The sequence below is a fragment of the Siphateles boraxobius genome, unplaced genomic scaffold (genome assembly GCF_051911475.1).
Source record: "Siphateles boraxobius isolate OS27281-9 unplaced genomic scaffold, OSU_SipBor_1 11, whole genome shotgun sequence".
Classification (NCBI taxonomy): domain Eukaryota; kingdom Metazoa; phylum Chordata; class Actinopteri; order Cypriniformes; family Leuciscidae; genus Siphateles; species Siphateles boraxobius.
In genome coordinates this window covers 1486387-1511761 of record NW_027508711.1, presented here as the reverse complement: position 1 = coordinate 1511761, position 25375 = coordinate 1486387, and the positions used below count along the sequence as shown (strand labels likewise).

The window sequence follows — 25375 nt, the reverse complement described above, 5'->3', positions numbered from 1 at the left end:
TTGTCTAGACAAAGGTTTTAATATAAAATAGTTTTGGGGAAGATTTCTTATGAATTCAGTTCCTGAATCAAATTCATAAATTAACAGCAAAAGAAATAATGAATACATTTTATAGCAATCAATTATGCTTGCCCATTCTTTTCAAATATTGTCCATCACAATTCTTTAATGGAATCGTTCTTTCTTTCTTTCTTTCTTTCTTTCTTTCTAAAATCGAGCCTTTTCTCTCTTTTTAAGACTTTGAAAGAGTAATTCATGTTTTATATCATCACGCTTAGACTACTGCAACTCACTGAATTGTGGAATGAACGCCACTTCCTTGGCCCATCTCCAGTTGGTCCAAAATGCATCAGCAAGACTGTTAATGGGCCACTTATATTACTTCTGTGTTAGCCTCATTGCTGTTGCAATGTTTTAATCATAGGTTTTAATGCATCCAAACTGTTTTAATAGTGCTATATAAATAAACTAAACTTGAAACTTGTTGAAAAATTACTTATAGTCTATTGTGGACCATCAAAAGAAAGTGTTACAACTTTTTAAATAAATGTATGACCGAAACTATTGGTGAAAACAGCAGGGGGGGGGGGGGGGGGTCATTCACACCCCCAAATGAAACTATGAGCTGGAAATTTCTGTCAGGTTGATGTCACCTACAGCAACAATGCAGCCAGTCTATACATCAGGCATTGCTGAAATATTTTGAAGACAGTATGTAAAAAATAATTCAGGTGATTGTCAACATTTGTCCACATACCAGTAATTGAGTGACACCTGATTTTAGTAGCCAGTAGGGAACTAAAATTTACAACATTGCGAAACATTCCTAGTCAAGTTTAAAACCCTCACACTACTTTGACAAAGGGAAATATCTTCACCCTCATCTGAGGCTTAACAACAGACAAAGGATTTAAACGGTATATGACAGGACAAGTCACACTCAAGAAACATAGACATTTTGTAACAAGCATTGCATCAAGTTGGCATAACAAACATCCGCTAAAAAAAATAGAACAAATCCATTCAAACAAAATTAATGATTGAAGGGATAGTTCAGCCAAAAATAGTTTTATTTTCAGTTATGATACATGAAACAAAACATATATACTGTACATAACATTACAATTGTCATTTTTCTTAGTTTACATAGTTTGTCATTTTAAAACAAAACTAAAATGAAAAACAAAACAAAAAAACAACAACAATAACAACACGCAATTCAGACTTCACTTATTTAGCTGTGCTAATCATTATTATTGAATCTAAAATATTAGGAATGTCATTGCAATTAATTTGCCATAAGAGAAGGTAAATGCTCCAGAAAGGACCCCAAAATTTTTCCAAAAGTCTTCTCAGATTTCCTAACATCGGAAAGGATTTTCTCAGGGGTGCAATATGAAATGAGTTCATTGATCCATTGTTTTCTTGATGGAGAATGAGTCGACTTCCATTCACTAATACAGGTCCTTCTCAAAAAATAAGCATATTGTGATAAAGTTCATTATTTTCCATAATGTAATGATAAAAATTAAACTTTCATATATTTTAGATTCATTGCACACCAACTGAAATATTTCAGGTCTTTTATTGTTTTAATACTGATGATTTTGGCATACTTGACAGGGTTGAGGTCAGAGATGGATGCAGGAAGGAAAATACAGTCCTTCACTTGGTATGCTATTGATTGTGATGTTGAGAAGAATCTATTCTTGAGTAAACACACTAGATGACAATGATGAGTAATAGACCTGACCAACCCATTCTCTCTCTCTCTCTCTCTCTCTCTCTCTCTCTCTCTCTCTCTCTCTAGTTTTCTATGCTCCTGATCTGTAAGATGAGTCTCCTGAATAAAGCATAGACAGCAAAAGAAATGGACACAGCGACCCCCTTGATTTCAACGGAGAAAACTGAAGCCCGATTAGCGCACTCACTTCCTGATGGCTGAGCGACTGCGCAGCCTCAAAGTGAGCTTGACGACAGTTTGACAGTTGTAAATCTTCAAGTAGCTGTGCCAAGACAAATCTGAATCACCTAATTCCTCAAAAACGTTGTTGAAATATTTTGTCCTGTTGCTTTTATGGACTCTCTATCTATAGGCTTCTCCCTTGACTTTATGCCTCTATGTCCCCCCGATTGTCTCATAGACCGTAAAAGATTGTCTGTGAGCTTCTCCTCCTGTCTATCAGCTGTCTATACGGTAATGTCTCTACCGTACGACTGAGAGTCGCGTGGTTATGATGCAATCGTTAGCCTATTTTTATAAAAACGGCCTCTACGGGAGTCAATGGAATGCTAACAGCAGGTGAAGTTCTGCTACAATGGCGGCCCCCGGGAGGCTTCAGTTTCCGGCTGATGGATTACCCCCTTGGAATAAAAGCTATATCAGTGTTAACCCTTTTCAAATATGAAAGCACCTTCTTTCTTTTAACCGGATTATTTAAACCCCTAACATTCCATGATATACAATTTAAAGTACTAGCCATTCGACGTGACCTTTAAAGTAACCGTGTAGGTCCATTAACATAATGTTGTGCTATTAGGCTACATGATGTGAAAGGTACATCTTGTTAAGAATGAAAAAGAAAAAAGAAAAACAAAACTAAAACAAAAGTCGCCCGAGCTAAAAGTTTTAACTTCAAAGAAAAGAAAAAAAGGCAAATTAGATAGACTTATTAATACCCTTTGCCAGGGGCGGAGTGGGCCAGTAGTGTTTCGAGGCTGCAAGGGCCGGTCTGATAATAGTTTTACATTGCAAGTTCTTAGCAACACCATCCGGCGGCCTGGTGTGCAGCCGCTGCCCGTTTGTCAAACTGTGATGAACTTTTTTAAATCCACGACAGAACTTGTTGACCCTACTCATTTACGGTTTGTTGTACTTTAAATCTCATTCTCTTGTTCTCCTCAATCAGTTCATCAGCCTTTAAGAATGAGGGAAAAATCCAGTTTGGTAGGTTTTTTATCAGTGATGATAACAAAAAAGTGTGCATGCAAATACAGTAAGAATGCAAACACGTGCAATTGCCCGTTTACATTTATGCAAATATAACTTTTTTATCACCCCTAAAAAAGATAATCAAACCTCCCTGTTCTACCTTTTTATTCTATTATCATTTTCTTAGGCCAATCTGTTTTAAAACTAAGGCCCTGTCCACACGGAGACGCATTTAGCTGTATACGTACAAATATTTTATCGGATCGGCGTTTCGCCCAGACGGATCCGGCGTTTTGGGAGACTGAAACCGCTATTTTTTGAAACCGGGTCCCAGGGTGGATAAATTTGAAAACGACACCCTTGCGTCTTCGTGTGTACGGCCAATCCTTAAATTTTGTGAAACGATGATGTAATCACCCCACGTGTCGACTAGTCAGACGCGCTAAATCAGTAGGCTAACAGCAACAACAACTGCGACTACTTGCTTGAGTTCATGCTTCAGAAGCTACTGAGCCTCTTTTATTTCTTTATTTATTATTTAGGCCTACTTTAATGTATTTTTATTTCTTTATTTTACTTCTTTATTTGTTTATATTTCTTTCTTATGCTATGATGCTTGTATTTTGTCTGATTAAAACATTTCATATTTTGTAGGGATGGGCATTTCAAGCAAAAATAATATTCGACGATCGCTGGGAATTATTTGATTATTATTCAAAAAACGCACCTCTGCCCCCTCATGCTCACCGGTAACACGGCGTTCGCTCCGACATTCAATTTCTCTGTACTGTAGGCCTACATTTTGTAGCCATTAAAGAAAAGTTAGTTTCATATTTATGTTTAAATAATTTGTTATTTTTTCCATTTCATATATGTTGACTATATGAAAAGTGAACGTGAGTAGCCTAATCATAAGATGCGCAATATCGAGACACATCATTTTGACCACTTCATTAGGTTTTATTTTATATAAAGCCTTTCTTTAAAGTGAATTTCATTTTGTATAAATTGTATCTTAAAGGTTGTATCAGTGATTTCTGGCCCAAAAATAAATGTCTAATCTTTCCTAACGATCCGCTAGCTGCCCGCCCCATAAGCATGCCGTCCAAAAACCGCGTCTCTGTAGGCAGCGTAGGCTCTGAGATCTGCACACAAAAACAAATGGGTACAACCACCACTCAAAACCAAAATAAAGTGTTCCAACCAATCACTGACACTGTTGCTCCGATTTCGCGTCCAGCCGTGCACGAGCGCAAAACCTCACATCCGCTAGCGGATCGTTAGGAAAGATTAGACATTTATTTTTGGGCCTGAAATCACTGATACAACCTTTAATTATAATCAATGTTTCATCAACCAATTGCCTGAATTTAATAAATAAGAAGCAAATATAGCAGACAATAGCCATCAGGACATGGAGGCGCAGACGCGATATAACTAGCATCCCACGTGAACTGGAGCTTGTCTCATAAATGAACAGAAACTCAGAAATATATCTAAGCTTGAAATGTCTACTTTTAAACAAAACAATTCAAAACGAAAAGAAACAGACAACTCTCTTATAATCCGTATGAAGTGTGCATTTATCTCTATAAGCACCTTCACAATACTGCAAAGGTGGCGAGTCAGCATCGTCACAGAATATATACCTTTATTTAAACAGAAGAAAAACTCGTTGAGATTAAAAATCTCTTTTCCAAGAGTGTCCTGGCCAAGACAGGCAGCAGCACAAATAACAAACTTGCAGACATAAAAAAACATATAACATATAGCATAAACATAAAACATAGAAGCAAGGATCATCCAAATAATTAATCATAACAACTACAGCCAGTATGTGTAGCCTCTATATCATTTAAAAGTAATTTAAAAGCAGCCAGTGAAACTGGTTCCTGAAGATTTAAGACATTTTGCAGTTGATTCCATGCACTGGGGGCCGCATACATAAACGACCCTTTTCCCATTTCAGTCCGGACATGAGGGACGGACAACAACAATAAGTCGTCAGAACGAAGACAATATCGTCCTGTGCCTTTCTTTTTAATATAAGATTGAAGGTATGGGGGAAGCAGACCAAGAATACCTTTATAAATAAGAATATGCCAGTGATTATGCCTACGGGTGGACAATGCCGACCAACCAACACGATCATACAGAGAGCAATGATGGGTAAGTGCTCTAAAGTTTGTGATGAACCTAAGGGCTCCATGGTAAACAGTATCCAACAATTTCAAGCATTGAATGGATGCATGCATGTATATAACATCACCGTAGTCCAGCACTGACATGAAAGTGGCAGCAACAAGCCTTCTTTTTGCCTCAAATGAGAAACATGACTTGTTTCTAAAATAAAAACCCAGTCTTAACTTCAGTTTTTTCACCAACTGCTGGATGTGAGGTTTAAAAGAGAGAGAATCATCAATTAGAATACCAAGGTATTTGTATTGGTATACAGTCTCAATCTCGAAGCCCTGAGAAGTCGTAATGGATGGAAGGTTTTGTAGCTTAGATTTCGCATTGGAAAACAACATAAGTTTAGTTTTGTCGTCCTTCAAAACAAGTTTTAAGTCAAACAAGGTAAATTGTACAGTATCAAAAGCAAGTTGTAGCTGACAAAGAGCTTGGTTCGGAGTGGCAGCAGAGCAGTATATCACAGTATCATCGGCATAGAAATGAAAATTTGCGTTGGAGACATTTCGATCAAGAATGTTGATGTATAAAATAAATAGAAGTGGTCCCACTAGTATTGGATATACTAAGAGTGCTGGAGGTGAGACCATCTACTTGTACGCTTTGTGTTCTACCTAATAGATAATTTTCAAACCAGCAAACTGTTTGTTCTGACAACCCGACACTGAAAAGTCTTTGTTTTAGTATTTGGTGATCGACAGTATCAAATGCTTTAGATAGATCAATAAAAAGAGCTGCGCAATGTTGTTTTTTATCTAAAGAGTCAATGAAATCATTTACTACTTTTAGGGCTGCTGTAGTTGTGCTGTGTCTTTTACGAAAACCTGATTGAAAGTTAGATAAAATATTGTTAGTAGCTAGAAACTCTTTCACAGAAACTCGTTCGTTTACCAGAGTTTCCATAACCTTAGCCAGGACGAACAATTTCGAGATGGGTCTGTAGTTGTTTAAATCTGTTGGGTCTCCCCCTTTTAACAGAGGAATAACAAATGCAGATTTCCATAAAAGAGGAATTTCGTTCGTGTCCAGAGAGAGATTAAAAAGATAAGTCAGAGGCGGTGCAATAAAATCTGATGCTAATTGTAGAAAGTAAGGCTCTAAGTTATCAGGACCAGGCGATTTTCTAGTGTCTAAAAGTGTAAGGGCTTTATGCACTTCTGAGACTAAAAATGGCTTAAAACTAAAGGAATTACTAACTGGATTATGTCCATGAGTAAGACCTTTAGGGTGATTCTGATGCGAAGTGTTGAGGGAGTCAAACAGTGAACCAGAGGCAATAAAATGCTCATTAAAACAGCCAAGAATTTCAGCCTTATCAGATATTTTACGTGAGTCCTTAAGAATACATGGTGGCAGCTCAATACCAAATTTATTTCCAGCCAGTGATTTAATCGTCTTCCAAAATTTTAAGGGGTTATTTAGATTGTTTGAAGATTCTATTAGATAATGGTCTGCTTTAGCTTTTCTAATAGCAACTGTGCACAAATTGCGCAGTCTCCTGAACAGTAGCCAATCTGAGTCCAGGCCCGTTTTCCTGGCTTTTGCCCAGGCTTTATTGCGCTTGTGAAAAGAGTTGGCTAAGTCTACAGTGAACCATGCATTTTTACGGCCTTTTACTCTATATTTTTTGAGAGGTGCATGCTTGTCAACAATTTCTTTAAAACCATCATGAAAAAATCTCCAAGCATTTTCAACATCAGCAAAAAGATACATTTTATCCCAATCAAAATAAAATAGGTCATAGAAAAACCCTTGTTCCGTAAAATATTTCATGTCACGCTTAATGATGATATGTGGCTTGGTTTTGGGAATTTTGGTGTTTCTGACTGTAGCAACAACACAGTGGTCACTAATGTCGTTTGCAAACACCGAAGCTGCTGAGTATTTATAAGGAACATTGGTTATAATAAGATCAATTAACGATGATTTTTCTGGACATTTCAGATTAGGTCTAGTAGGACTATCGACGAGCTGAAAGAGGTTTAGCGAGTCACACGACGCTTTAAAATCATCAGCTACTGGATGTAACCAGTTCCAATTTAGATCTCCAATGACTACAATCTCATTATAATTCAGACCTGATAAAAGCTGCATTAAAGAAGGCAGAGCATCCTTGACAGCTGAGGGTGTCCTATAGCAGCCAACTACTGTAATGTGAAGAGTCCTAGAGACCTCAAGATCAAGAGCTAAGAATTCAAATTGCTTACTCACTGATTTGGATACAAGCACATTTACACTAAACTTACTTTTGATATATACTGCGACACCCCCACCCCTTTTGGGACGATCAGTCCTATATACAGTATAACCATCAATGTCGATATCCTTATTCAGAACAGATTTGTTTAGCCAAGTTTCTGATATAACAATTACATCAGCATCAGTTGAGAGTGCCCAAATACGAATCATATCCATTTTTGCGAGCAAGCTGCGTACGTTCAAGTGAATAAAACCAAGACCGGCCCTAGATTTAAAATCATCAGGGGTATTAAAACTTATAACAGAGTCTGGGCCTGGATTGGGTTGCACATTTCCTGAGATCAACAGCAACAGAACAATTAAACACCTCAACTTAATAGGTTTAAGTGATTGATTAGAGGATTCTTTCCTAGAATGTAATTCTAGTACAAAGCTGCGAAGGCAGCTTTCAGAAAAAATTAAATTATCTTGTAAGGCCATTACACTGATAAGACAGGCCAAGTCCACAGCGTCAGAGAAGAACAGAGGCAAGAGTAGAGATTTAGTGTCCGATGCACAAACTGATGTGCACGTCCCCCAGCGTATTGTGGCGGTATTAAAAAGTAGTTGGTCCTATGAAGGCTTCCACACATTCCGCTCAAGGTTAGCAAACACAATACAAAAAATGGCAGCGCCATTTCACGTTCCGTTTCTAGTCGATGCCTTAGTGATCCAGTCCAGGTTTTTCCACCCTCCTGTGACATTTCCACCCTCCTATTGCGTCACGTCACATGTAAACAGGAAGTCAACCCAATAAAACAGTGCTGTGAAGAAAGTGATTCAAAATCAGAACCAGTCGGGGTTTAAAACAATAGGCATACAATTTCAAGCACAAGTCCTAAAGGCAAGAAAAAAGCACTTCCCTTTGTCGTGAGACGTTTAGACTCATAAGACTCAAGCGGCGTGTCTGCGATCTGGCTCCGTTGATAGGATACAAGTTCCTCACTAACAGGGCGATCCAAGTCATCCAACACGGCAAAGAGTAAGTTTCAATTCAGTAGGATCCAAGTTCAATGTATGATGGACTGGTTCCTTTACACACCATTGATTATGAATAAATGATGATTACAGAAGATGCCCAGTGTATGTTAGTCCCAGCACAGATTACTGTAAACTGCCTGCAATGTTCGTCTGTCAGATTAACTATCCATTTACAGTTTAGAGACAGTGACCTAGAGACAGCACTATTGAGAGACAATGACATTGAATACAAATCACACAGACAGAGCTAAAGACGAGTGGAGACATGCTGCCATCTTGGAATAGCACTTATATCGAGTTTTGAAAACACTAGTTTATTAATAAATAATTAAAATGTCTCCTTGCTATATTTGACATATTCATAATGATTAGGCTATTTGCCGGTTCTTTGTGGCAAGCTTTATGCGTCTGCTAACTAATCGAGTATCGTGACTCATTCCTATTTTGTACCAGGCCATTTATGGTTTTTATATTGTTCAATAAAGTTCTTGGTTAAAAAGAAAGAAAGAAAGAGAAGCTACTGTTCCTAATATTATTGTATACAGCGCGCATGGTTTACGCGCAAGTCCTCTTCTCTGTTTTTAGTGTATCTGTGTCAGAAATACAGCGCCTCATACTGGTCTGGCATGTATACTACATCGGTTTGAGTCGGTTTCAGTGGTTTCGTGTGTACGCAGATATTTCTTGAGACGGCGCCGTGTTTACGGAATTTTTTTTTAGAACGAGGAAAAAAAAGATCGGATGGGGAAAGCTCTGGCTTCGTGTGGACGTGGCCTTAAACCATTTCTAACTGTCACAGTCACTGTACCTATAACAATAAAGGTGTTTTTTGATAAAATACACTCTTTGTTCACTTTAGTTCTTTGCTTATTTCGCTAAGGAACTTAAGAAAGTGGTTATGCAAAAATAAATCTAGTCTTTCTAGTCTTCACCTTCCCAGAAATAAATGCAGATTTCACAATAGAAAAGTCTGGCCTAACTGGTCTCAAAAACATGTTTTCAGAGCGCCGCTTAATCAGACTCTAAAAAATAAACAAGCCTGGATTCCTTTCAAAGTTCAAGGTCATGAGTAAAAAATATTGCATGTGCAATACCTTTCAAACTTTCATTTTATGGGTCAATGACGTGATGGGTCATTTTTTTGTTTAAAGGCCTTAATAATAATAAAAAACAAAGATATGACATCCACAGTATGTAAGGTAGAACAACGTAATCTCTTTTATTGAATCCAAAAGGTTTTGATTATATTTTACTACATATAAAGGTATTTTAAAGATTTTGACGTGTCAAAAGGTCATTCGGTTTAACCATCCGAAGACCAATACAGGCATTTCATTTGTGATTAAAATATCTTAAAACGTAATAAATTTATATAATTTTTATTCTGGCATGATTTTATAACATTATATATCAACATAGTGCAAAATGGTATTAAAATTATGTGTAGAAGTCATTGCTTTGTTATGAGAAAGAATGTCCTGAAAAATAAATTTAATTTATGTCATTCGCAGTAACCAATATAAAGGCACCATTTTGGATAAAGTCATGCGGTCAATATCATGTGACAGGATGTGATATCATTCAGACACCTGCAAAGGACCCCATGGTCATGAAGCAAAGTAACTCACTCTTAACTATTTGAAAAATTCATGTTTTCACTCGCTTATACGCATGTCCCGATATATCAGGTCATTCGGTACAACCGCTATAAAACATGGAAAATTTTGTAATATTTTAAAAACTGGTACTAAATATAAAATATTTGATTTTCTTTTTGCTATAGATATCAGCCTGTAGCATTGTTTGAAAATGTTGTCATTCGGTTTTACCAATAGTGTCACCCGGTAATACCAAAAATTTGGTTATACTGAATGACCTACTGGTTGTACTGAATGACAGCAATGTATGTAGGTCATATTTGTACATATCTGTAATATATAAATAAAAAACAAAATTTAATAGGAAATGTGCAGAGTATATTATTACATAATTTTGACCGAATTTTACTTTTGCAAATGCCTTTATCAAATAAGGAAAAAGCTAGCTCGCTACTGGGAAAGGATCAAAGCTGATCATGTTAAAAAAGAAGAGATACTTGCACAAAGAAGAGAATAGTATAATTTGTTTTTATTATTTATATTATTTCATTATTATTATTACTATTATTATAATACTATATAGTAGTAATTGGATCATAACACTGTTACAATGCATACAATCGGCTCTATTTTGCATTTAGTAACTAAAGAAAACTGAGTGATTAACAGGAACACCTGCAAATATTATATGATTAGTATTATTATTATTATTATTATTAGTAGTAGTAGTAATAGTAGTAGTAGTAATAGTGGTATAGTTTTCTTTTTGTTTTTAGTTACCAAAGAAGAAAACTCAGTGGCAAAAAAGAACAAGTGTCAATTGATGAACCTAGCCAAGAAAAAGGAGTCTTATATGGATGAGGGCAAAACAGAGGCAGAGAGAGAAGTTGAGGACCATAAACAATATACTGAACCTGAACTATACTGAGTCTGATATACTGATATACTGAGTCTTTAAATGTGACACCTGACATCAGAGTGCATGAGGTGCCACAGGAACCACATTTGGCATCAGAGCCAGACAAAATCTTCCACTTTAAAGAAGACGTGCATACAACCATTAGTGAGCCAGAACCTCTAAATTAAGTCCTCAAGATTATGCTCCAAAGACTGGATGACTTTGATGAATATATAGCATCTAACAATCTAATCTAATCTAAATGTTTAACAATTTAAAGATTTGTTCCAAGAACAATTAAATGCTTCAATGTTTTATTTACTTTATCACATTATCAATGAGTTGTATGTAAATATGTTGGTTCCAATTACAATGAAATCAAGCATAGCGTCAGTTCTGGCAGGTCACGTTAGTCAATCTCGCCTCAGTGCCTCTCAGCTGATCCACGTCTACCTATAGGAATACAACTCCTATCACTGTACATATATAAGCTCTTTCAGTATTATGAGCAGCTATCGCGTTTCTCAGGAGCTCATTACCCTCCTCCATCCCCAGCTCCTCCTCTCGCCCAGTCAGGATTTGGCACTCTGATTCCCCTTGAATCAGAATAAATTCTCAAATTATGTTGTACATTAAAATATTGCATTAATGATATCTGCATACATTCATGTTGGTTCTGTTCTGTTTACCCTAAGGGGGGTTATTGTTGCTCTCCCTGTTCTTATGCATGCTAGGCTGCCCAGAACAGAACCATACTGCCAATTCAAACTGTATGCTAATTGACCGTTCGCAAAAGCCACGCCCCCTAGTTACTGTTACTACGCCCGTCAAACAATTGAGAACCAGACACATAGCCATGGCTGGGTTGAATATTAGTGATTGGTTTTGGAGCAATGCGGCAGACATATCCTCCAGGGCACGACAGAAAGGGCTGCAATATGCAGTGGAGGGATATGTCCAAAATGTCAAAATAAGCAAAGACGGGAATATGACAACAATCGAGGCAAAGGTGTACCGGTCTCAGTCCAAGAATGAGAAACCTCACGACCTGTTCTTGCAATGCAACCAACACAGCCTTGTGGACCAGTCATGTTCCTGCACTGCCGGGTAAGTAGCCTATGTTTTAAATTTTAAATATTTTCCCAGCCAACATTCTCTGTCATGTGTCAGACCTAACAATCTAGTTTAGGTTACAAAGATTACGTTTCTACCTGTTCAATTAGCGCTTGTCAGTTAGCGTAGTATGTTATGACTTTACAGATGGCAACGCGTTGATTTGTTGGTTAAATGTTATGCACTGCTTTCGGGAACAATGCTAGATGGAACCACAACTGTTAAATTCAGTTTTACAGATTTTATAGCCTCCAGTGACCGTCAACCTCTTGCTAAATTATCTGTGTCGATAGCAATATGTGCTTGACAGGCTAACAGCTACCTTACAGGCTGCCTGAATTTCCTACGGAATAATAAAGTATCCTAATGTTCTAACTTTACTACTTTCGATAATAATGCTATATAGAACCACAATTGTTAACTACTTATTACTACTTATTGATCATTTAAATGCTAAGTTAGCTCGCTAGCTTTACTTACCTTAGAGCAGACTTATGTATGCTTGTTTATCTTCGAGGCATTTAGCTGTGGGTGAGGTCTCCCCCACTGCTTGATCCATTGTCGGCATCTTTCTTCTTGGGTTTTGGAAATGCGAAAAAAACGACCCCTCCCTCTAAACTTTTGGGGTACCTGGTGTCAGACTTGCAGGTGCCATAGGCGCATCGTTTCACCATCTTGCTGAAATCGCAATGTTTGACGGAGGTCCTTCTCCTTAGTTACAGTTGCTAAGCTATGATTGGACGAGAACTGTTCGAGGGCGGGGTTTTGCGAACGGTCAATTGTCAATTGTATTTGATGACAGTGGTCCTGACAGAAATGTTTTCATGTTTGATGTACTTTTTAACATTAATATTAATTAATGTTATAAATAAAATATACATTATATGTATTTATATATATATATTTATATATGTATAACATTATGGTGTGATTTTATTTCTCATGTCTTTGCGTTTCTCGTTGCCTCTCGTATTGAGCTATTTGGTCCGCACACAAGACTCACTGCCAATCACACCTCATCACTCACATCATTTTCTTTCTATGAAACCTGTAAACTGCATTCACCAGTTTTCACTCTATAGCGGTTGACCAGAGCAATGAAATGATTTCTCACTTAAACTACAATCAAATGGATTTCCCCACACATTTTGCGTCAGTCCTCTGGGTGCCATTTTATTCTTTTCTGCGCGGCCGCGGCATCAGAAGCTTAGAGGGAACATTGCTGTGGACCTATTTTTCCAAACGCCTCTCAACCGGACATTCTTCCGTTGAGAGGTTGAATAATAGACACTCCAGCCCAGTTGGTGGCGATAATGCACCTTTGCCATTGTTTGGATAGCATAGCCTACGATACCGCGACTGCATAACTACAGAAAGAATACAAACAACCCCATTTCCATCTCCGGCGGCGGAGTAATACCGTTACATCACAGAACATCCAATACAAGTCAATGGAGTTGGACAAAAACTACGATAAAACCTGTTGGAAAGCATCTTTTGCAGCGATTTTTGTGGGAGCATATCAGTGAACACCCCAGACCACTCGGTGAGTTTCACGTCTTTGTAAACTAAAGTTTAATACGTTTTATGAATGATTCTTCCAATGCCCCTATGAAACCATTGTCTAGGTGGGGGTTGCTAACACAGAAACCTAAAATTCTCGGGACTGCAGCATTTGTCCAAATTTCAATCTTAACCGTTCTATTTCATCAGAAACGATCTTAATACAGGGCTTTAGGCCTAAGTGTAAAATACCGAACTTGTCCTTTAAATATTCTTAATGTCAAGGGCAGCAGACATAGTCATTCAGTATAACCAGCTTTGGTCATTCGGTAAAACCGATATATAGTAAATATTTAAATAGTATAATATTGTTTTTAATAACTAAAGGAACTAAAATAATACAAATAAAAAGCAGATTAGGCTTTTTTCTACATTTCCCTTTTTCTCATTTCCCTGTGCAATATTTTACTTGAATATGTAGGAGGGTTTAGAGTAGTCCAATAAAATGATTACATTTATGAGATCTATAGTAATGCTATTTTATATTTCTTCTGTGATACACACTATAAACTATCTCAACATCAATGTCAAATCAGGTTTTTTCATGAATAGTTATCTGCAAATTAATAATTTTAGAAATATTCATGGTTAAACCGAATTACTTTTTTGGTGACAAATTTGTTCATCTTGTAAAAAAATGACATAACCAGTGTTAATTGATTGTACAAACCACACAATCTCATTGTCAACACTTAGTAAAACTTAAAAATGGTTTCAAAATTAATCTCCATTAATTTTTATTTATTTATCCGTCAAGTAAGACTTCCTCTCATTTGTGTTTCTCTGTTAAAATACAAAATAAATCAATTTCTAAATGAATTGCTAAACTTAAAAAAATAAAAATAAAATTGCCTTACTACGAAGGTAAATTTTATAATCGAGCCTTGCAAATTGAACTTTTGATTGAACTTCCCATAAATATAGATTTAGCATTATGCAATTACATAAGACTATATATAAAGAGTATACACTAAAAGTACAAATGGGCATATGTCTTTCACTCATTTTAGCATGAAATAGAAATTGTATCCAAAGTAACATATGAAGGCTGCAGTTCATAAACTGGTCTCATTTGGGGAACGGAAGAGAACGTTGGGTTACTTAACGTAATCCCGGGTTCTTTGATAACAGAGTGAGGTGTTTCACTATGGGAATCGCTTTGGGCGTGACCAACTACGGAAGCTCCTATGCCACCACGTCTGTCTCTGACAGACAGGTCGACCTGAGATCAGGCTCCGCCCCCACCTATATTACTCAGGTCGACCCCTACGAAGTCATTATAGAGAGATTCCTTCCCGTTCCTGTGCAAGGAGGGAAGTGTTGGTGAAACACCTCACTGAAACAACTCTGTTATCAAAGAACCCGGGATTACGTTAAGTAACCCAACGTTCTTTTTCTAACTTCGCTCGGTGTTTCACTATGGGAGATATAGACCACTCCCGGATTGCAACGTACGCTATACGTCATCATATGGAACCTGACGTGCTGGCTCCTAACACTGCATTGGCTAAGGATGGCTCAGACACATTCAGTCTATAAAATCGCACAAAAGTGTGCGGCGTGGCCCAGCTTGCTGCAGCACAGATCTCCTGGACCGAAACGCCCCTAAGTAAGGCCCATGATGTAGCCATGCCCCTAGTGGAGTGGGCCCTTAAGCCCTCGGGAGGTTGGGAACCTCTACATTCATATGCTAAAGAAATAGCTTCTAAAATCCAATGGGACAGTCGCTGACGTGACAATGGCTTCCCTTTGTGAGGAGTAGCCAAAGACACAAACAGCTGGTCATTTTTCCTGAAACCTGCTGTCCTTTCCACGTACACACGAAGCGCCCGTACAGGACACAAGGCATTCAACCTCCTATCCTCCGGAGAAGAGAACGGAGGAGGGTGAAAAGCTGCAAGATCTGTAGTTTAACATCTATACAACGAATCCACTACATTAGGTACGAAAGCAGGGTTAGGGCGAAAGGAAACCCTTGTAAACCCTGGAGAAAACTGCAGACAAGACGGGCTGACCGACAGAGCCCGTAAGTCACTCACCCTCTTAGCTGAGACCAGCGCTAACAGTAGTGCTGTCTTAAGAGAGAGAAACTTTAACCCTATAGCTTCCAACGGCTCAAAAGGGTGTTGAGAAAGGGCCTCTAAAACCGTAGACAAATCCCACAATGGGACCATCCGCCTGGCCACTGGCCTCTTACGTCGTGCCCCCTTCATAAAGCGACTTATTAAAGGGTGCTGACCTGCTGTCTTGTCACCAAAACCTACATGACAAGCAGAAATAGCCGCTAAGTACACCTTTATCGTAGAAAAAGCTTTCCCTTTTTCTAACAGATCCTGGAGGAAACATAATATGTCCCTCACTGAACATTGAAAAGGGACAATATGATTCCGTCCACACCATCCTTCAAAGACTCGCCATTTATTACTATACAGTGAGCGAGTGGAAGAGGCTCTTGCACTTTGTATAGTGTGTACGACTGATGGGGGCAGACCTGCTGCACTTAAATTCCACCTCTCACGGGCCAGGCCCAGAGAGCTATCCTGTCTGGGTGAGGATGGTAGATTTCCCCCCCCCCGCTTGTGACAGGAGGTCCCTCCGGGGAGGGAGGGGCCATGGCTGACCCGGCAGTAGTTGAACTATCTCGGCCACCCAATGTCTGGATGGCCACCGTGGAGCTATCAGTATCAGTGACAATCCCATTTCCCTCACCCTGGCCAGAGTGGGTGAAATCAGACTCAGAGGGGGAATGCATACAGCGGGACATTTGGCCATGGGTGGGCTAAAGCATCCACACCACCTGGTGCATTTCCGTCCGCCAGAGAGAAATAAAGAGGACATTGAGCGTTTTCCTGCGAGGCGAAGAGATCTACGACCGCCTGGCCGTATTTCTGCCATATCTGCTTCACCACCTGGGGATGAAGCTTCCACTCTCCGTACAGGGGATTTCCTCTGGACAACAAATCTGCTCCCCTGTTCAATATCCCTGGAACATGGGTTGCCCTGATGGATAAAAGCCTTATGTCGCACCACACAATCAGCTCTTTTGCCAGCTGGTGCAGTTGAAGAGAGCGTGTGCCTCCCTGTCGGTTGATATAAGCAACCACTGTGGAATTGTCTGTTTTCACTAAAACATGCTGGCCCCTGATGAAGCTCAGAAAATGTTTCAGCGCTAGAAACACCGCCAAAAATTCCAAGTAATTTATGTGCTTGTGAATCAGCTGTGGAGGCCACACACCGTTCACAGCTCTGCCCATCAGAGTCGCTCCCCAGCCCTTTAATGACGCGTCCGTCGTCATAGTGACTCTCGACGACACCGTCCCCAAGGGAATCCCCGATCTGAGGGTCGCGGGGCTTTTCCAGTGTCTGAGCGCTCTGACGCACACATAAGTCACTCTCACCGGTCGGTTGAGATGACGACGAGAACACAGACGCAGATGCGCGACCCAGCGCTGAAAGTCTCTCATTATAAGTAGTCCCAGCCGTACTACAGATATCGCTGAAGCCATTAAACCCAGCATTCATAGACACAGTCTGAACGGGACAATTTTCCCCGTCTGAAAACGTGAGAGACATTGAGTGAAGGACGTGATCCTCCTCTCTGTCAGAGTGACTCGATAAGAGAGGGAGTTTATACTGAGTCCTAGATATTCTGTGTGCTGAGCTGGCTCTAAGGTGCTCTTTTCCATGTTTATTCTGAATCTCAAGCTGCTGAGATGCAATAACACCATGTCTGCGTCTTTGATTGTTTGCTCTTTCGACGAGGCACATATCAGATAATCGTCTATGTATGACAGTATTCTTATCCCCTTGTTTCTCAACGGAAAAAGTGCTGCTTCCACACATTTGCTGAATACTCTTGGTGCTAAAGACAGGCCAAAGGGCATTGTCTGAAATTCGTAAGCAGTGCCTCGAAATGCTGACCTGAGATTCTTCCTGTGAGACGGGTACACATCTATGTGAAAATACGCGTCTGACAGATCGATCGTCACAAACCAGTCGTTCTGGCGGATGGATCGACAAAGTGTTTTGTGTGTCAACATTTTGAATGAATATTTCCGTAGGTGCTTGTTTAACACACGGAGATCTAGAATCGGACGCAGAGATATGCTCCCCTTCTTTGGGATCACAAAGTAACGGGAATAAAAACCCTGACAGCTCACCTCCTTTGGCACCACTCTGATGGCTCGTTTGTCTAAAAGAGTGTCTATCTCGGCCGTCAGGACGCGAGCTGATTCTCCCTCGGCCACTGAGACTATCATACCATTGAATCTGGGTGGTTTCATGGCAAATTGAAGTCTGTATCCCCGTGAAATCGTGTTTACAACCCACGGATGAGCTGCGCATGCGCGCCAACTGAGTATGCGAGCCGAGAGAGGTCCCTTGTATACTTCCCCAACGCAGGCGCATTTTGATGACGTCATTACCGTCTCTGCTTCTGAAGGCGCGCGCGCTCCCTCCGGCGGAGAGGCTAGGGATACACAATTTAATGTTTGGATTTTTTTGCAATCTATCGCCCTCGGCTGGCTGCCTGGCTGCGATAGTGAAACATTTATTGAGTTTATCGAATTCGGGGAGCATATCGCCCTTAGCCTGTGGCCTGGATGCGATAATGCATTCTTTATTAAACATTCCCCTGAACTGATGGGCGTTTGAAAACCCCGTGTGAGTGCTTGGTGACACTGGAGAACATTTTGAACTTGATAGCTTATAGCTGGAGCCCTTACTGAACTGAGAACAACAGGGCTGGACCCCCTCCTTTTCTTTGCGGGCGGAGAGAGAAGTGCCAGGGAACATTCGCGTGTCAAGTCGTTTTTCTTCCGATCCTCGGGTGGGGTGGGCGCTTTCTCGCCGCCGCGGCCGCAAACGAATGTTTCCCCCAGGGTCCGGAGCCATCAGGTCTCGGACGATGGCCAGATTAATGTCCGCTGGGAGCCGGTCTCACACTCCTACCCCCCGTTTGTCTCCCTCTCGCCGCAGCGGCTGCTGCAAAACCCTGCCGTGCTGGCTGAGAGGGTGGTCGCGGTGTTTGCTTGCGTGGTAAACAGAGGTTAAAAGCCTCATCCTCCTGTTTCTTGAGGGTGCTGGTTTCTCTCATTTTCTCGAGAGCTGGTCCGAAAAGGCCCTTAGTTGGGTCGAACGCAGCGTCCATCACCTCTGCTTTTTGAGCGTCGCTTAATCCAGATAGGTTCAGCCATAACGCTCTCTCACCTGAAACGGCCAAGCCCATAACACGGCCACAGCCCTGAACCGCGCCACGAGAAGAGCGGAGAATTAGGTCGTTTACCACACATATCTCGTCCCAGAGTGCTGGGTTCGGCAATCCCGTATCTAGTTGTCGCCCCATCTCCTCCAAAATCTCTGCCTGGTACGCTGACAGTAAAGTCACCGCGTTCAGCGAGCACACTGACTGCGCCGCATACTTGTACATCCTCTGATAGACGGACGCGGTCAGACGCTCCATCTTGTTCGGCAGCGAAATTTGGGATGAGGCAGAAATAGATCGGCGATTCGGATGGAGGTGATAGGCCACTGAAGACTCTATCGCTGGGGGTCCGGCCAGCCCCAGCTCTCCCATTCCTTGAATCTCAAGCTTAGAACATCCCTTGGTCGTGAGCTTGCTCTTAAAGGGGCTACCCCAATGGCGGGACATCTCCTTCATGCATGCTGGCACGGCGGGTAGGAGTTGTCTCGTTGTGGTTTGAGCAGGCGGTAGCCTTTCCCCGTCATAAAGGTCCCTCTCTGCTCCTTCTGAATCCTGGGCCGTGGGCCACGCTAGGCCCAGTTTTGCCGCGGCTCGCTTGCACACCTCGTGCAGGTTACCGTCTGCCTGAGAGCCAGTGTCAGTCGCGCTAGGGGGTCTAGACTGCTGGACAGGGAAGAGAGAGTTGTCTTCCTCCTCCTCGTCGTCCATGTCCAAGTCGAGGAGGTCAGAGTTAGCATCGCCCTCCGCATCCTCGTCCCCCGGCTCCCCCTGCTCGTGTCCGAGAAGGCCATCGAACAGAGGAGGCATATCCGGGGATTCGGCTTCCATCATATCAGCCCAGCTCGTCGTGGTAGCTCGCTGATGATCGTTAGCCTTAGGTTTTGCGATGGCTCCGGCCAGACATGGGTCCTGCTGGCTAGCCACCGCCACTCTCAGCCTTCTCTCCAAAATTATTACCGGCAATGACGCACAGTGAACGCAGGTTTGTGGGTCTGCAAGCGACGTTTGAGCGTGCTTAGCGCCCATGCACACGATGCACATGGGATGGGGGTCCCTGCCCGAGACGGTTGCTCCACATGACGATGGACACGGGCGGGGTGCAGGTTCCCTGCTTTTCGACTCATTCCCTTTTGCGGGGGTAATGATTGTCGACATAACGGCTGGAGAGAGAAGGAGTGATTCAAAGACTCGTCACAACACGTTAGTCCGATCGATGGATCCTGTACTGTGTAACCCGGCTCGCCTGACGCGTAAAGCCTACGGTGGCTTGACACCACTGAAATTCTACCGTCGTGATAACACGCGATATTCCAAACTGAAAAGCTCGCCTTGACGCGGACACTATTCGGTGTGACACTCAACACAGTCCCAATCCAATCCACTGATGTCGCGTTCGGTAGCGTAATCCAATGACGGCCCGCCTGTTGAACAGTTAAGCGAAATCAGCGACAGGTTCGGACGTGCTGAGAGAGCTTGTTGTAGTCCCTCACGGGAAGAAAGCGAGAATGACTTCGTAGGGTTCGACCTGAGTAATATAGGTGGGGGCGGAGCCTGATCTCAGGTAGACCTGTCTGTCAGAGACAGACGTGGTGGCATAGGAGCTTCCGTAGTTGGTCACGCCCAAAGCGATTCCCATAGTGAAACACCGAGCGAAGTTAGAAAAAGAACAGGCCTGTAATCCCACCTCGTTTTAGAGTTAGACCTGTAAGGACTGGACCTCCATCTTTAAAGGGGTAAGCGGATGCCCATTTTCCACAAGTTGGTATGAGTTGGTATTTTTACCTATTACACCATATAAAAGTGAATTTTGCATCCGATGACCCCTTTAAGAGTGAGGTTATCTGTGCCTGCAGCAAACACGATGCATCAAAGACAGTGTTGTTTACATAACGTGACACAAAGGAATTTTGTTCCTTTGCCCCTACAATAAGGAAATATGCATAGTGACGAGAGACAGCTTTGATTTTCTTTTCAGGATTTCATTAAGCAAATTTTCCTTTAATAGCAAATGTTGTTGAAGTTTTTAATGATTACGAATTAGAGTTGTCAATTAATCCTACAAAAATAACATTAAATTATATATATATATGTTTATATATATATATATATATATATATATATATATATATATATATAATAGATAGATATCTACCGATTTTTTTATTTTTTTTATTTTGCAGAACTGAAGGCGTTATCTTTGCTTTAATACCTTTCTTGCGTTAATACCATAGTAGGAAGCTCTGGTACTTACTCATGTCATAGAAATGCTGCCAGAAGGCTTCCATCCAGCTACGTGTGTCTTCAGGTGTGCGCGTGAGAACTGTGTAAGTGGTCTTTTTGCCATGGTTGGTTATGGTGATACTTTGAGTATGTAGAGCCGGATCTCTCTCTGTGGCACGCACCCGAGTTTCCTAAAGCAAGTATGCACACACTTGGTTTCAAGACATGGTGTAAACAACATATTCTGCATTTCATAAGTAGTAGCATGTAGGGACCATGTAGTAAACAACTTTTAAAACCATGTATGCTGTAATACTGGATTGAAAACACGTGCAGCACGTTTCACAGCCTTTTCCTGGAATAACTCATATAACAACATAACAACTGCTTTGATCTAAATCTCATCTGTTGACTAAAAGATGAAACTACAACCGACGCATTGATAATCCTCACCTTATTAATGGGAATAGTAAACACTGGTGTCTTTAAAGAGTCGGTATCATCTTGCTGCTGGTAACACTTCAAATCTGATCCATTCAGGACCCCATAGACGTCTCTCCAGTCCCCAGGATTGGTCTCTGACTAGAATACAAAATTACATGAAAGCTGAATGAATAGGGAATTGAAAAATAATGCTCATTTATTTTAAATTACAATAATAAATAATTTTTTACATACCCGAATTCTGAGTTTTCCACAGATGACATCTTGAGTCATACAGAGAGGCTGAGCCACAAGCTGACAGCACATATTACCATAGAGAGGCAACCAGAATGAAGAGTCCTCTGAAATACAGATGAAAACAAATAACAAAATGAGAACAGATCAAAAACTACAGATGGGTGGATTGATGGTTAGAGATCTATTTAGATTTTTATTAACTTTTTTTACAGATCCTAGATTTTCATTGTATGACAGGACATATGATTTTGGACCTCGTAATATGTAAAACACGTATTTAATGGGTTCTGTGAACATTAAAATCAAGGGGTTTCTTACCTGTGTCTGATATAGTCAGGTCATGGGTTCGGAAAGAGTTCTGTACATGGCACAGGGTCAGAGATGTATGGGCCAGTAGGTGATATTTAGGGCCCCTGAGGACAAGAGGTGGAATTGAGGGTCTCTGTGAGCACAATTATTAAGAACTTAAAAGAACAAAATATTCAGTTCTGATAAAACTGCATTTAGAACATTAAGAACTGGCAATAATACATATTTTGAGTTGATGTACATAAAACAATCAGAAAAAATTAATTTGAAAATAATCCAACAACACTTATTTTTAATTTAGTGAAACCTTACAGGAGGCATTTCAAGAAAACATGTCCAGGTCATATATTCAAAGAAAAAAGTAAAATAATTTCCACTTAAAATGTATATATGTGGCATATATAAAAATGTATTATATTTTTGTACATTAAGATTTAAAAGTTTTTATGACAATTAAACAGCTGTCCACCCAAATATTCTCTGGCCTGAGATATTTTAATTCATTTTAATTTAATGTTTAATTTAAATTAATAGAGTTTGTTTGTAATTTTCATTAGGGTCAATGATGATTCTGTAATGTAATAAAACAACAACAACAACAACAACAACAACAAAAAAGACAGTAAAAAAAAATATATATAATGATGTATAATTACAATTAAAATAATGAAATAATAAGAATGAAAAGAGATCAATTATTTTAACTGGTGCTTTATTCTCATGAAAATAATGTCACAACATTTAATTTTTAATGATTGAAAATATTGGGGGGAGAAAATCTTCCAGAGATGTTTTGAAATATGAAAAATTACCCAGATATGTTCTTGGCAGGCTTTATGAGATTCACCCTAAAAAATATTTAAATGGTTTCAACATCTCTCACCATCCATCTCTTTCTTTTTCTCTGCTTTGCTTTTTTTTGGCCCTCATCTCAGACAGACTAAATGTTAAAAAAATAAAAAGTCAAGGTGTGTCTGTCTTTACTGACAGACACTACAGATGCATCTGTTAATGTCTGTAAACTGGTTTTGGCAGATGCACCCCCATGTGTGAAACCATTTCAAATTTTAACGTTTTTCCAGTGTCATGTATCTGTGTGAACACAGATACTGTATATGAGATATTTCTGTAGGTGATATATCATATATACTGCCCCCTCACCGTACAGACAGAGCGGGCAGCAGAACCGGTGATTCTCCTCCGGGTGAACTCCCTCCTCCAGTTCTAACAGTTCTACTGCCATGGGAACTACATGAAGCTGCTGTCTCCAAAGTTGCCATGAACTTCTTACTGGAGGCACTTCCCAGCCGGCTCAGTCTCCGAGTGGAGAAGCCCACGCTGAACTCCTCCTCCACACAGCAGCTGTAGAGCTCCACCCGCAGGTCAAAGCCTGGAGGTGCGTCAGTGCTATCAACACAATATATGAGGACTCACTCAGAGAGGATATTTGACTTGAAAGATCTTTATTATTTATAAAAAAAAAAAAAAAAAAAAATTGTTATATATATATATATATATATATATATATATATATATATATATATATATATATATATATATATTTATAAAATGATTTATTTAACTATTGATTTTTTTTTGGGTCAGAAACAATTTAAAGGCTACACTAATCAAGCATTATCACTAATAAATATGACATGATGAGATATTGACAATTTAAAGGACATTTTTGACATGAAAAAAAGTGTAAAAAATCAACAAGTGATCCATTCATTTTGGATAAATAATAGGAAGTTAAAGGAAACGCATCTCACAATATCACTGGTTCATTGAAACAGATGTCTGTGAGCGTCCTGTCCACTATTACGAGATCTGTACCGTGAATCTCTGTGCCCACCTGCAGCAGACAGAACACGGCACACTGGTGCAGCTCTGAACAGAGAAAAGAAGGACAGGAGGACAGAAAATATGTGAAAAAAATTACCACAAAAATGACTTTGTGGGCACATATTTGTCAAACTCACCTCCTTTGTTTTTGAAATACTCTGAGTCTTTCCACATGAGAGGAATACGAATATCTGAGGATAAGCAAAGAAAAAAAATCAAAGTAAATAAATATAGGCTACATATGGTGAGATGTTCCGTTTTTCTCTGTGTGTAACCCCACCTGAAATGGCTACTTTTCCAGTACAAGGTAATCGCTCAGACCCTCCATCAGATGACCTGAAACCATAAAAAACAATGTTACGGACGTGACAGTTCTCCGTTACGGACATGACCGCTCTGAAAGCGACTTTAAAACTTTCACAGAGACCTTAAACAGAAAGCAGAAAGCCTTTCTTTAAAGTCAATTTCGTTTTTTATTAATTGTATCTTAATTTTGTTCAATGTTTCATCAACCAATTGCCTGGATTTAATAAATAAGAAGTAAATATAGTAGAAAATAGATCATCATGACACGGAGGCGCCGGCGCGTGAACTGGACTCTCGTCTAATAAATGAACCGAAACACAGCGTATACGGTACTTGCCTCACACACCTGAGAAATATATAGAAAGCTTGAAATGTCTACTTTTTAACAGAACAATTCAAAATGAAAGAAATCAGACTCTCTGCTTATGTAATCCGTATGAAATGTGCATTTCTCTCTGGCATCAGCACCGAAAACATGATTTTTTTCAAATCTAAAATCAAAAATCGTGATACGAACCAAATTGTAGGTTTGGTCTATCGTTACAGCCCTAGTAAGATGAGAAAGCAGGAATTTAGTCGTTTGTCATGGTTGTAAAAAAAACAATGACTATCTGAACATCTTTGCCAAGTGCAAACCAGTACAGAAGTAATCAATAAATTATCGCGGAGGGTCATGCCTTTTTTCACAATCCTTTTGGAGGGTCATAGAAAAAATGATTGCTGGCAAACGGAGGGTCAAGTATTTTTTGACTACAGATCTCAAAACTCCTCCGGTAGCCCCTTAAATAAAAAATGAACAGTCCCCCTTTTTTGCGTACCTCCTGAAATCGGTTCGCGTACCCCAGTTTGACAACCGTGGCCACAGCCCAAAGACTCAGTGAAATACCTTCGTCCTGCTCTCTGCATAGCCTGGGCTTCCTTCATGCGCTGCAGCTGTGTCATGAGGGCCAGTATGCGGCTGTTGGATGTAAGGAGAGTCTTGGAAGCCTCCAGAGCCTGTTCTCTCTGAGAACATGCAGCTAAAAGCTTACAGGTCCCTTCTCTGATCCTCACCTCCCTCTCGATCTGCCTCTGAACCTCGCAGTCCTGCAGATTGATGGAGAAAGAGACAAGAGTAGGCATAACCTTAGACTGTTAAAAGGCAGTTGGCTGATATATCAGTGTTTTTTTTATAGTTTTATTTTTATATTTTAATCTGAATTTTAGTTTAATTTTTAGTAATTACGTTACATGGTTTTGTCATTTTATTCATTTAGGTTTCATTGATTTTTATTTCAGTTTTAGTTTTTATTTATTTC

General features: G+C 40.1%; 1 protein-coding gene across 1 annotated transcript in view; it reads right to left on the bottom strand.

Moving 5' to 3' along the window:
• Window positions 1–25375, bottom strand: part of rtknb (rhotekin b) — a 48639-nt gene that overhangs the window by 17033 nt on the left and 6231 nt on the right. The window contains exons 2-10 of the mRNA XM_077194142.1: window positions 24964–25163; window positions 24052–24107; window positions 23909–23962; window positions 23699–23816; window positions 23088–23333; window positions 21936–22030; window positions 21615–21721; window positions 21390–21518; window positions 20968–21127 (exon numbers count right to left, since the gene is read on the bottom strand). Coding sequence (XP_077050257.1) covers window positions 20968–21127; window positions 21390–21518; window positions 21615–21721; window positions 21936–22030; window positions 23088–23333; window positions 23699–23816; window positions 23909–23962; window positions 24052–24107; window positions 24964–25163 — 1165 coding nt within the window. The remainder of the gene's footprint in view (window positions 1–20967; window positions 21128–21389; window positions 21519–21614; window positions 21722–21935; window positions 22031–23087; window positions 23334–23698; window positions 23817–23908; window positions 23963–24051; window positions 24108–24963; window positions 25164–25375) is intronic.